General features: G+C 43.9%; 1 protein-coding gene across 10 annotated transcripts; it reads left to right on the plus strand.

The window, feature by feature from the left end:
• The first annotated feature begins 1,605 nt into the window (after window positions 1-1,605).
• Window positions 1,606-13,484, plus strand: LOC135233542 (ATP-dependent RNA helicase DDX4-like). Of its 10 annotated transcripts, none has more exons than XM_064297194.1 (27): window positions 1,607-1,696; window positions 2,800-2,836; window positions 3,083-3,116; window positions 3,277-3,336; window positions 4,032-4,094; window positions 4,374-4,436; window positions 4,676-4,738; window positions 4,916-4,948; window positions 5,402-5,464; window positions 5,622-5,648; window positions 5,840-5,902; window positions 6,039-6,098; window positions 6,242-6,265; window positions 7,412-7,471; window positions 8,483-8,548; window positions 8,779-8,814; window positions 8,890-8,934; window positions 9,084-9,226; window positions 9,634-9,786; window positions 10,040-10,194; window positions 10,422-10,551; window positions 10,815-10,981; window positions 11,171-11,316; window positions 11,448-11,547; window positions 11,736-12,006; window positions 12,341-12,448; window positions 12,585-13,484. In XM_064297194.1, exons 2-27 carry the CDS (start codon window positions 2,813-2,815, stop codon window positions 12,639-12,641), a joined length of 2,214 nt encoding a protein of 737 aa, XP_064153264.1. In that variant the 5' UTR covers window positions 1,607-1,696; window positions 2,800-2,812; the 3' UTR covers window positions 12,642-13,484. The 10 variants fall into 10 exon arrangements, with proteins under 10 accessions (XP_064153272.1, XP_064153273.1, XP_064153274.1 ...); XM_064297200.1 differs by having other exon boundaries at window positions 1,647-1,696; window positions 2,803-2,836; XM_064297195.1 differs by lacking the exon at window positions 1,607-1,696 and adding an exon at window positions 1,713-1,998.

The following is a 13,484-nucleotide window of genomic DNA, read 5'->3' on the forward strand; positions in this document are numbered from 1 at the left end:
GACATTATTGTTTGTGCAAGAACTAACCTATCCAATTTACGTACAAATCTGTTAATCTGTGCGGCGCCTGTCTGTGGCGATGCTTGCAAAATCACTGTCATATTAAGTGTGAAAGCATATATACGCCCTCTTGTGAAAAAGAAGACTAATAACAAGTGGAACGTGATTATCGAGAATAAAAATGTTAGATGACTAATGGAATAATATCGAGACTGGAATTACAAACTTAAAATGAAATAATATATATAATTTCCCACTTTTAACTATGACGGTGAATTAAATTTGGAACTAGTTTATAAGTCCTATAGCTTGGTATCTAAGGACATTTTAATTGTCATGATGTTCATGGTCTTTGAGTGGGTCACTACTCACTACATTTAATAGGGTTGCAAAATCTCTTTATTTAAATTGTTTTAGTAACACACTGGCTGCTGTTGTCCATTCCATGAATAAGAGTAAATAAATAACACTTTAAGTCTGCGATAGAGACACTTTGTTATCTTCTTGGCTTGACACATATAATTAGCTTGCTGAACTAAAGACCAATGTCCCCTATTGAGAGGACCAATTACAATGTAACTGAGGGGGTGATATCACCCTCTGTTGCATAAACCACCTGACTGGGTAACTGTGGGTATGAGCATTTGTAATGCAAAGCCATAGTTTAATGAATCTTTAAAATTGCATTCTAGAACACAGAATTTGTGTTTAAGCGGCCACAAAGCAGTACGTAATAATTTCTTTGAGTTTAAATGACAGAAAGTTGTGAATATTAAAATTAATTTACATCACAAGATTACATTAAGTAGTGTGTACATTAAATCTGAAATAGGCTATACTCCCAACTGACATTTTGGCGACATATTATTGTAGCCTACCTGTGCAATCAGTGTCATTGACTTGCACTGAAAACCCGGCACAGTTTGAAACTTCTGTCCAGTTTACTGAAGAAGGCCAAGGGTATCTGAGCTGTGCAGCCTATGACAAGTGTTCACGATGATATGTTATTGTGTGTGACCTGTTTGTGTGAACTTTTCATCTGTTTAACTTTCCATTTATTTTCCTGGCCTCAAAATAAGTAATTATACTTTATTGGATTATGAGCAGTGGGTACCATGAGTCACCTTTTCCATTCAGAAAACATGCTCGTCACTGCTTATCTCAAATGTTGAGCAAAAAACCACACATCCCTATTCTGTTCCTGCCTCGTTTATCTGTCTTCACAGCTCTTCCTGTGGCAATGTTCTCAAGAAATAAAGCCAAAATATCTCATTGTGCAGTGTCAGTATTCAAATAGCTTTCAGTGTTGCCAGTTTTTGTTTGTTTTCTGATACACTGGATTAATTTATTTCTTGTTGTTGCTGTTGTTTGACAGCATTGGATGCTGAAGACACAGCACTCCATGGGTCAACTGCAGTGAATTTAGCTGAAGTTTAAACCTCTATACCACAGAACTGTATACGTTTACTTTTTAATTGAGAACATCATGTTTCTTTCACCTTGATTTTGTGCTCTATCTTCAAAAACCGCAGTTTCCCTAGAAATATTTCTAACCCAGTCGTAGGCCAGCACGCCGTTATTCTGAATATTTCCTAATTTGACCTATACCACGTGATTACTTCCCGCTGCTAATTTGGCGTCCTGCAGAGGTGGATTTTTTTTCAGGAGGTAATTGGGGCCTGGTAGGTCTGGAAAGGTAGGGTTTTGTGACACTACTCAGTTTTTGCGCAATGGACAGTGTGTGATATTACATTTTAGTGCAAACTTAATCAGTTATTTCCAATTTACACGTACTACAATTGGCGATATTCCAGCTTGTTAACTAGAGTTAGCTAACTCGTAACTAACGTTACCAACCACCTGGCCAGAGTGTGCAGCTAAATAGCTTGTTCATGTTTTCCTTGACGTTGTGGGATTGCCGTTAGGTAGTGTATTCAGGTAGCTGCAGATGCTAACTGACTTGCTCATTGGCACTTTTGAATGCGGTTCAGTTCATGGGTATTGCTTGTTCTTTTCTCTGTGACAACATTTATCCTTGATATGAGCATTTTATTTCTGATTAAAATTAGATTAAAAATAATCTTGATGGCTAAATTACTTGCTGGTTAATTTAAGTCTGTGGCTAGTTAGCACCGGCTAGTTAAGGTAGTTGGATAAAATGTTTGAAGTCATGTTTAAATATTACAGTTGTTTTTCGTATAGCAGCATTCCATTTTAAATAAGTGGCTGTTGTGTAAAATGTTACTGCCAGCAAATATGCCTCTCTCCCAAACAAGCAATGGAAATCCTTGGTAATTAAAGGTCTCTGTTGAGGCCTAAAATAAACAAAGCCGATCTGCCCTGGCGTCTACTTCTGAAAAAATAATTCATTAGTCTATACAGGAATGTTAGTGCCATAAAAAAAACCTCTTTGATACACTGTCTTGCAATCTTTATGTCCATCTCAGGCTATTTGGTGGGTAACTGTATGACCTTCCCATTCATAATTAAATTTCTCGGTGATAAAAAATCCCCCATGAGTTTACACCTGATTTGAGATATAAATTGCTAGTGGACCTAAATGGGGGGTTTCCGTTTTTCGAGCCAGTTTAAAAGCAGGTGTCCACGGCTTTGTGCTGGACATCTGGGTGGTTTCTGGTAAGGCCTTGTGCTCTGATTCATGTCTTTCTCTCTTGGCAATTTTCAGTATCTTTTACATCCTCAGTTATTTCTCAGTTTTGGTTATAAGTCGTGAGCGCGTTGTTTTGTTGTTGTGAAGCGTTGTATCTGCGGGGCTAATGTGAGTCCGTGTGTTCACAGCAGCGTGTAAAACATGGAGGACTGGGAGCAGGAGCTGGTAAGGTCTGACCCTCTGTCTGTTAATGCAGCTGCCTGTTCACAATTACTCACCTTGTTACAGGTCAAGGGCATGTGGGCTGTGTTCTGGGGAAGCATCGATCAGTACAAAGTTTGATTTAGTCTTTATTCCTTTATGTATTGCAGATTGTGTTCATATTATGTCTATAAAATGAATGCTGTTGTATTTGGAGTGCAGTCCTTTTCTAGAGGGTGTTGAGATTTATATATTTATTATTTTTTGGAGGACAATCCAGAAAGCAGCAGCACAGAAACTAAGGGTGAGTACATCAATTTTATTAAGGATGCAAAGTAAAAATGCTTGCCATAATTAGCTAAGGATAGGAGTTCAAATCAGTGGATGTGCTATGTTGTGATATCCTTGAATGATTTGAGAGAGACTGGGGTGATCACAGTGGCTAATTTAACTCTCTCCCTCAGCATTTGGAAGCAGTTGTTACGGAGAAGGCCAGCAAAATGAAGGTTATGGAAGTCATAATGGTAGGATATATTATGTCATTTCCAGCCAGAAGAAACCTATTAGTCAAATAAAAATTCACTATAACTCAAAATTTGGCATGGGTATGAATAATTTTGGGCTTAACTGGAGCTACTCATTTAAGGATTTGAAGTCCATTTTTTGTGTTCCTTGCTGTTTTAAATGTAAAGAGTTCCAGTCTTCCAATCCAGTTGAGCTCAGTGTGTTTTACTATTGCAGCTCACGTTGCATGTGAATGAGATGCTGGACGGAAGCATTTAGTTCCCGTCCCCGGTGTGAAACAGTGCTGCTCTTATTTAGTGAGCCCAGTCGTTTATCTGATCTGACATTCTGATAAGCATGAACTACAGCTGCAGACTATGTCCTTGGTGAAAACGTCTGACTGCAGTTTGACAAAGAAGTGGAGAAGCATTTTCAGCTGTTGAGAAAATACACACAGACACAGTCATGAATTTCTGTTGACCAGGAGTTATTATTATTATTATTTTGGTTATTGTTTGTTGTAGTTAGTCATTATGATAATCGATGAAGCCATTACAGAACATTTTATTGCAGTTTTGAAATTTATGCATTGTGTTCCAGTGCAACAGTGCACGATAGTTGAAAGATATTACAGTTCTCATTGTGTTCAATCTGTCACTCATTGAGACAAAGTGAACTTATTGAATAAGCTAAATAAAGTCTGTGTGGCGTTTAGATAATGAAGAGAGCTCGTGGAACAGCGGACGAGGTGGATTTGGAGGGAGCTATGGAGGCAGGGGTGAGTTCATTTTCAAAATATTCTTTGAAATTTGAATTTATTCACACTGATCCTTTGTCCTTTAGTCTTCAGTTCTGGTTCAGTTTTACAATGACATACAGTGAAACTTGCCTTCCCCTTGCCTCAAGGTCAGGGTGAAAGTGTAAGAAGCCAAACATCCTGATGTTTATCCTAATTAGCTCAAGGGCTTGTACAGTACCCCTTTTTCAGGATTTCAGTTATTCTTCTTTCCTGAATGAATACAAATGTAAGAATACCGTAACTTTCCATCACGTTTAGACGACGGAGGCAGCTCCTGGGACAGCAGTGGAGGGGGGTTTGGAGGGAGAGATGAGGGTAGAGGTGAGTACATTTTTGCGTTTGCCTAATTTTTTCTAGTCTTTTTCTTGTACATTAGCACTTTGTGTGTCCCATTTGTAGACAGCAGTCTCCTGTAGACTCGAGCCGTTGTAAGGATCTGTGATGCGTGAGCCTGAATCAATGGCCTTGACTCAACCTCGTGCCACTCACTCGTCTTTTACTCTTCGGTGTTTTGCCGATCGCTGTTTCCCGGGGGTCAAGAATGTCTTTCTTGTGTTCAGATGATGCCGGCAGCTCCTGGAACAGTGGGTTCGGGGGGTTTAGAGGGCGTGGCCAAGGCAACGGTGAGCACGTGCATGTTGCCATTTCTTACGTTTTGTACAGTTTTCCCCAATACTTACTTTTAGGGTAAAATACTTCACGTGTTTTATTAAGTCTTTGACCCGTGCCTGCATACTGTAATGGACGTTGCTGGCGATCTTAATCTTCTGTGGTTCTGCTGTGTCTTACCTTCGGCTAAGTGTCAAGGGGAGGCAGATTCAAGGGTTCCACAGGTATGATTCACTATGAGCATGTTTTAACCCTCTTATCTTCCTCTCTTGGGCACTGTGGTGTTCAGCTGGTATTAAGTTTGTGTTTAATGTACCGATTTAGAAAGGTCTCTAGGGGTTACAGTGACCTCTGCCTATAAAAAGCTCCTTTGAGTCAAAGGTTGTGTGTGTGTGTGTTAATAAGACTACATGGAATTCAGTTTTCTGGTTTCAGTCAAGATGAATTAATGATTGTAATCAGGGTGGCAAGTTAAAACAAGTTTTAAAAAGTTCTTAAAATCAATGTTATGATTGACACAGCTTTTGTTTTAGTAATGGCGGTTTTGAAATACGTGACATTGTGTGCCAGTGCAGTCGCCTACTTACTGTAGTTCTTCCTGTGCTCGACCTGTCACTCATTAAGACGCAGATGAATGCGTGGGTGCAGGTTTTTAACAAAGCCTTTCTTGTGTTTAGATCATGACAGCCACTCCTGGAACAGTGGAGGAGGTGTCTTTGGAGGAAGCAAGGGGGGTGGAGGTGAGCATCTATGCTCCCAAATAAATCACAACTAGCCTATACTTTCCTTTAAGTTAAAATGTGGTTAGTTTACTCGTCGTTTGTAATGCAGTGCTATGAAGTAAGCCGATTGGAATATTTTGTCGTCGTCCCCCCCCCATCCTTTCTCCCAACACAGAATGTGACGGCAATGGAAACACTGAAGGTATCTGCATGCTGATTATGGCTAAGTAGCCTGGGCGGTAGTATCACATTATCATTAAATGGAAATGTATTTATTATTCATTTATTTATTTTTTGCGTAAACTGATACGATTTGCTGGAAATGAAATTCTTGGCCAATGAGAAAAGAGCCAATTCAACCTGTGGTCAAATAGAATTTTTTTTCTCCCCCAGACAGTGTGGGCGACTCGTGGAGCACTGCAGGGGGTGGTTTTGGAGGAAGAGGTGGTGGGCGAGGTGGGAGCATTTCAGACGTGGCTTTAAAATGCATTTTCCCCTGTTCTGGTCAAGATTAATTCCTGACTTTTGTTGAGGTTCATGTCACTTCAGTGTCACTTTTCACGTTTGTGAGCGTGTGCGTGTTCTTGCACAGGCGGAAGGGGTATGAGGGGAGGAGGAGGAGGAAGAGGATACAACAGCTCATATTCCTCAGGTATGTTGTTGAAAATGTCAGAATTTGCTCAGTGTGAGTTCTAAGTGGAGGATCTTTGGATGCATGTGGGTTTTTAGTTGGGAATAAAATGAAAATTATATGATCTTTGTGCAAGTGTCACTAACGGCTTTTTTCTTTTACAGGGAATGATGATAACGGGAACGATGGTATGAATGTATGTTGTCTGTTGGCTTTAGCTGAACGTTCACATAGAAAATGACTAAAGAATGTCAATAGCACGTTGGTTGTAAAGGTTCTTGTGATCGCTACGTTTGCAGATCAGGGTATCCTAACCGTAGGGTATTCTTACTGAAAATTAATTTAAATCCTGGTCTGTCCTGTTTCCTGTCTCTGGACACCATGAACAGGCAGCTGTTGAACAGTACTGATGGTTCAGGTCTTTTAGGAGAGTATTAAGTCCTCGGCTGGGGGGGTAGGGAATTTCCTCCTTTTTTTCTTTTTCAAAACCATTGCCGAGTTGCGTCCAGTTAGGTTGGCATCAAGCCCTTTTGCATTGAGAGTGAAGTCATAAAGAGTCTCGGCGAGAGAACTGTGTCCTGAACTGCGGGGCGAGACACGCAGTCGGTTCTGTGTGGAACATCCATCAGTCGCTCGTGGACGTGTTCACAGTCGGTAGAGGAAATGGCGTGAGCTTCCTCAGGATTGCTGTCTGGATCTCCCAGCGACTGCCACCCTGGTGCCCAGACGTCTGGGTGTAGGGGTCTGCTTCCCTGCGCTCATTCCTTCCCACCGCTGGGGAAATTATGGCCCTGGGAGTGTTGGTTTAGAGAGTGTTAGTTTTGGGAGTGTTCATTTTAGGGGTGTTGGTTTTGGGGCGCCCTGGGTGTCTAACTGACAGACGCAAGGGGCCTGACCAAGGGCTGATTTACAGGTACTTAATAAAAAGTGCCCCTTTATTGTCCACACATTAGAGGAGGGGAACCCTGGAAATAAGGGAAGATTTCGATACATCAGACCATCGTGTTTCACTCTGCAGTCTTTTTACAGTGTAAGGTTGGATAAAATTATAATCTTACATTTTTGTGACTTCACCCTTTAACCATCTTTTATGTTCTGGTGTACAAGTTTTAAGAATTGAGAGTTTGTGTGAAGCATTTATTATGTGTGACATGGCTGAGCACATCATCAGTGACTGGGTCTGCAGCTGAGCCTTTCCTTTAGATGTCTCTTGTGAAACAGAATGGTTATCTCAGATGGCCAGTACGATGTCTGTCAGTGTTGTGTGTGACGTGCTGTAAATGTGCTGTGGCGATGCATTGTTTTTAACGGTAACGTTCATGTCTGGTCTACAGGGTTCGGTGGCGGGTTCGGAGGAAGAGGTGGCCGCGGGGGTCGAGGGGGCTTCAGTCAGGGTAATTGAACGTGGGCCCCCCTCCCCCATTATGAATCCATTTTGGATCCTCGTGTCGCAGCTGCACCATTCACATTTGCCCCAGAAGCAGTGCAGTGGAAGAAAATGCACTCAGATACTTTTAACCATGAGCCAGGGGCTCCACACACTACTCAGGAGACAGAACTGAGGAAACTCTCAGCTCTCATTGACTGGTCTTCACCACAGCATCCACACTAGTAGCAGGTGCTAATTCACTGCTAACCTGAGAAACCTTTGGCACAGTTGACTCCCAGTCACTCAGCTAATGGTGTATCTTTAACCAAAGAGCCAAACTACCGATGTCTAGGATATAGGGCTTAGCTTGCTCTGGGGTTTTAGTATTTCAAGAGGCACATCCTTTACATTTGATTACTATGAGGCTGTATGACATTTTCCTCACCTTGATAAAGTTCACTTAAGTGCAACATAAAGCTATATACATTTAATTACAGCGAAAGATCATATTTAAGTATGGCAAATGGATACCTCACTTCTTGGCATGACAAGCACTGTGTCAGCATGTTCTCAAAGCAACCTTGAACAGCAGTAGCACAGACGGGTTACGGATGAGGGAAATATCTCTGGATTCATTGAATCATTAATTGCAAATGTTGCCAATAAATCAATTTCCTGTCTGTTATTTATATCCCCTGTGTATTTCTTTTTAAAAATGACTAATTTATACCAATTTATTGAGAAAAATCTTCCTCCAAATGGAAGAATCTGTTAAAAGGTATATGTGTAACAAAAGGTAGTGCAGAGAAATACAAATTAAGGAGAAGTGTTGGAACATAAAAATGCACCAGGAGCTACTGTATTGTTGCAATTCAGCCACCAGGTGGCAGCCATTGAAACAATATTTCAAGTTTCATCTTGAAAGAAGGCTATGAGCTCATCATTGAAGATGACAGATCTCAAGTAGACCAGGCTATTTTGCTTCTCTAATTAACAGATGGGAAACTGGATCGTGAAAAGCTTCTCTTTGTTTTAGATCGTGATGACCGAGGAGGAGGAGGAAGAAGAGGAGGTAGAAGAGGAGGATTTGCTGGTGGTGGAGGTAAAGTGCCTCAAGACTGGCTGGGAAAATGAGTTTTTCAAATTACTGAGTGTAGGAAGTTTTTAAAAAAATGTTTTGGAAGTGGGTGTGCTTTTCTGGTTTTCTGACTTTTTTAATAATTGAAATACTTTCGCATTAACTATAATTGAATTAATGCATATCTTGTTGCTCTGTCAAACAATTCTTTTCAGTTAGGGATTTCTACAAACCTCTGCTACTCCTTCTTTCAGGTTACAGAGGACAGGATGAAGAAGTGTTCTCCAGAGGTTCAGTATGGCTCGTGCTGCAAATCTTTTGAAAACTGGAACCTTGTGCAGATGTTAACTTTGTTTGTCTCTTAGGGCCGTCCTTTAACGATGAAGGGAAAGGCGAAGCTGAGGATGGTGGTAGGTCAATTTTGCTTAAAGCACTTTGGTTAAATGTTCATGCCTCAGTTAGTAAGTAGTACAGTATTTTTGAGATTTTATGGCAACCAATATAAACTCTGATGACTGATGGTCTGTATGTGGGGTCTCACTGTCTCTCGCTTCTTCAGGTCCCAAGGTGGTCTATGTCCCTCCCCCACCCCCTGAAGAGGAGGAGTCAATTTTCGCTCACTACGAGACCGGGATCAACTTCGACAAGTACGACGAGATCTTAGTGGACGTCAGCGGCAGCAACCCACCCCAGGCCATTGTGGTGAGCGGGCTGTCCATCACACGGAAAGGGGAGTGGCCAGAATTTACATGTAGTGATGATAATAACAAAAATACATTTTATTTATTGGCCTCTTCATTGCATCCTGATTATCATTGTTTAGAATACCATGCAACTGCAGTGCAACAATTACACGGTAGCCTTAAATGTGAGGGACTGTAGGTGATACCCAGGTATCACCTGAAGGTCTGGGCTCCTGCGGTCTCCTTCGCTTGCTGTGCTCCCCCCACCCCCCGCGCGTTGCCATCCTGTGCTGTGTGGTTTTTTTTGTGTGTCTCGATGTCGTCTCTCCTCCCTCCCGGCCCCCGCAGACGTTTGAAGAGGCCGTGTGTGTGTGTGTGTGTGTGTGTGTCTGTCTGATGCGCTCTCCTCCCTCCCGGTCCCCGCAGACGTTTGAAGAGGCCGGTCTGTGTGAAACCCTGGGCCGGAACGTTAGCAGGTCGGGCTACGCCAAGCCCACGCCCGTCCAGAAGCACGGCATCCCCATCATCGCCGCGGGCCGCGACCTCATGGCCTGCGCCCAGACCGGGTCCGGGAAAACGGTGAGCCAATGGGAGAACACCACGCTGGTCACGCCCACACTCTTTCTGCCAGGGTTGCCAGACTCCGATAACGCCCCAAATGGTGATGTTTGAAAAATTGTTGATGGAAGTTTCAGTGTAAATACAGTATGTGCTGAAGTAACTGTAGATGGGAGATTTTAAGTTGGTTGAAGAAGAGTGGTTAGATTTTGAATTATAATTTGGGGGATAAAGCTGGAGTCTGGCAACCCTGCGTTTGGCCCCTCCCCTCCAGGCTGCCTTCCTGCTGCCCATCCTGCAGCAGCTGATGGCGGACGGCGTGGCGGCCAGCCGGTACAGCGAGGTCCAGGAGCCCGAGGCCATCATCGTGGCCCCGACCCGCGAGCTCATCAACCAGATCTACCTGGAGGCCCGCAAGTTCGCCTTCGGGTAAGGAGCGCACCCGCGAACGCGTACCGAAAGTGAGAGCTGCTACCTACACATGAGTAAACCCAGATGAGATTTGTCTCAGAATATCTCTTGGCTAAACCAGATCACAAATGTGAGAACCTGGCTGAGCACAGCTGTCTGTTTAAGGGAATGGGAAAGTGTGGTTGATTACATCAGAATTAGTGTGAGGGTCTGTGTGAAATATCTCCTTGCTGGTTTTGCTTCAGGACGTGCGTGCGTCCGGTGGTGGTGTACGGGGGCATCAGCACAGGCTACACCATACGAGAGGTGCTGAAAGGATGCAATGTGCTGTGTGGAACACCGGGGAGACTGCTGGACATTATTGGACGAGGAAAGGTATGTTCACCAAAAGAAATGAAGTAGATTGACAGAATATGGGACTTTGGGACTTGCCTACTTTCAGTATGAAGCCACTAATAGCTTGCTTCCTTTAGCCAATGAGTTATGATTTGCACAATTAAGAAAAATGGTTGCAATAATGTTTTATACTTTAATAAATTTTATTTTATTTTATTTTTATTTTTTTAACTAGTTATACCCTTTTATTTCAATGACCAGTGTACACTGTGCTAGCCATTGTCTCTCGTGGAATGTTCTAGATCGGCCTGAGCAAGCTGAGGTACCTGGTGCTGGACGAGGCCGACCGCATGCTGGACATGGGCTTCGAACCCGACATGCGCCGGCTGGTGGGCTCCACGGGCATGCCCCCCCGAGAGCAGCGCCAGACGCTGCTCTTCAGCGCCACCTACCCAGAAGATATCCAGAGGTACGCACATGTTTTTCAGACTACGAATGTTGGCAATTGTTTGTAGCAAACAGGAAAAAATATGTTCGCTAATGATAACTATTATGGTAATTTTTGGTAAATATATTTATATTAATCACAAGTTTTTGTCATGAGGGGGATTTTAATTTATACCTCCTTTCACAAGCTTTCATTTCTCTAATGCTGCAGGTTGGCTGCAGACTTCCTGAAAACTGACTACCTCTTCCTGGCTGTGGGTCAGGTGGGCGGAGCCTGCAGTGACGTGGAGCAGAACGTGTATGAGGTCACCCAGTACGCTAAACGGGACAAGCTGGTGGAGCTCCTGCAGACTACCGGTACATAAGACCCCCCACAGCACAAGCACAGGGAGGCTTAGCTCACCTCTGTTTGTTGTGATAAGTTTTTGGCATGATGCATTTGTTTAAATTTAGGTTGTGAAGAAATGCACCCTTCCTATGTGTTACAGGTGTGGAACGCACAATGGTGTTTGTAGAGACCAAGAGGAAAGCTGATTTTATTGCAACGTTTCTCTGTCAGGAGAACATATCTACCACAAGCATTCATGGGTATGTATTCCATTACTGCATAATGATGGAAAATTAATTCAGGATCGTTCTAATATCTCGTGCTGCTATTTTAGTGCAGACGGCCATATTGAGTGCCATTTAGTGACCGCTCACCCCGCTAAAGTGGGTCAGTGCCAGGGAGGGTTCCGTCACGGGCAGTTACCCAATTGAAGCGCATGTTTCCATAGCGACAGGGAGCAGCGGGAGCGGGAGCAGGCGCTGGGGGACTTCCGCTCGGGGAGGTGCCCCGTCCTGGTGGCCACGTCCGTGGCGGCGCGCGGGCTGGACATCGAGCACGTGCAGCACGTGGTGAACTTTGACCTCCCGTCCACCGTGGAGGAGTACGTGCACCGGATCGGCCGGACGGGGCGCTGCGGGAACACCGGGAGGGCCGTGTCCTTCTTCGACCCGGCGACGGACACCCCGCTGGCCCGCTCGCTCGTTAAAGTCCTCTCGGGGGTACACGCCTTCTCTCTTTAATTACGCGCTTGCTTATGAATTCAGTCTGTGGTCTTCAGTCCTGGTCCTGGAGGGCCACAGGGTCTGCTGTTTTTTTTTCCCTACTTTAATATCAGCAACCGATTTAAACCCAGTAAGCCAGATGAGGTGAGTTAACTGTGTCACTGACTTCTTTAATTGATCAATGAAGTGCTGAGTGAAAAACAAAAACCAGCAGACCCTGCGGCTCTGCGGGCTCGGTAATGAAGATCACTGGATTAAATGACGTGAATTCTTCCATAAAAGGCCTGTATTGTGTGACTGCTTTTTCTTTGGCACCGCTCTCTGTCCCAAGGCCCAACAGGAAGTTCCCTCTTGGCTGGAGGAAATCGCCTTCAGTGCCCACGGCACCACTGGGTTTAACCCGCGCGGGAAGGTGTTCCCGTCCGTGGACACGCGTAAGGTATCTGACCTGTTTGGAGTTTGCGCCCACACACTTACAGATGTGGGGAAGCAGGCGGATATTGTAGCTCACGCAAGCGTTCAGTGTGTGTGTGACTGACTGCCCCCTCTGTCCCCTCCCCCCCACCCCCCCCCAGAGGGACGCACCGCCCGTGTACGAGAGCCACGAGGATGGGGGAGAGTCCTGGGACTGAAGGATTCTCTGTGCCACGGAATTCTGCTTACAGGGGTTTTTATGCAAGGGTTTTTTTTTTTGTTGTTTTTTTTTGCATCTTCCAGGTTTAGAATATGCATGAAATTGCATCATCCCAGAAGTACACTGATGGCCAGTTTAAGATCAAATTGCATTCTGCAAAGCAAGCTGTGGGACCTGTAAGTCTGTTAGTGAAGGTTAACATTCTCCTGTAATGGATATGAGTCAGATTTGGGTATGCGTTTGCTGTTTCTGTCCCATGGTCTTGGAACTGCATAACTCACCAGAGTATAGCACCACTTTGTGTGTCTAATTACTTTGTAATGGGAATAAAGCAATACATAGAAAGGGGCTTTTAAAATTATTTTCTGAGAATAGTCTTGCTAATTTAGCTACATCTAGAGCAGGGCTGCTCGACCCTGTTCCTAGAGATCAACTGTCCTGTAGATTTTCACTCCAACCATAACAAAGTACACCTCATTTCACAGCTAGAGCAAAGCTACTTAACCCTGTTCCTGGAGATCAACCGTCCTGTAGGTTTTCATTTCAACCCCAATTCGGCGCACCTGATTCTACTAATTAGCAGCTCAACGAGATCTCTAGCTGTTGAATGAGGTGTGCTGTTTTAGGTTCAAACTGAAAACCTACAGCATGGTAGATCTCCAGGAACAGGGTTGGGGCAGCCCTGCTCTAGAGTGTGTATTTAATACCTGTGCTGTGTGCAATGCAGCTATATCCTGATGTTCCGGATGTTTCTTCACCCTTCTGTGTTGATGTGTGGAAAATGGGTGTTAGGCACATTTTTGTGATTAACTCCAAAATAAAGTCTACATCTATGGCTAAA

This window comes from Anguilla rostrata, chromosome 10 (genome assembly GCF_018555375.3).
Source record: "Anguilla rostrata isolate EN2019 chromosome 10, ASM1855537v3, whole genome shotgun sequence".
Taxonomy (NCBI): domain Eukaryota; kingdom Metazoa; phylum Chordata; class Actinopteri; order Anguilliformes; family Anguillidae; genus Anguilla; species Anguilla rostrata.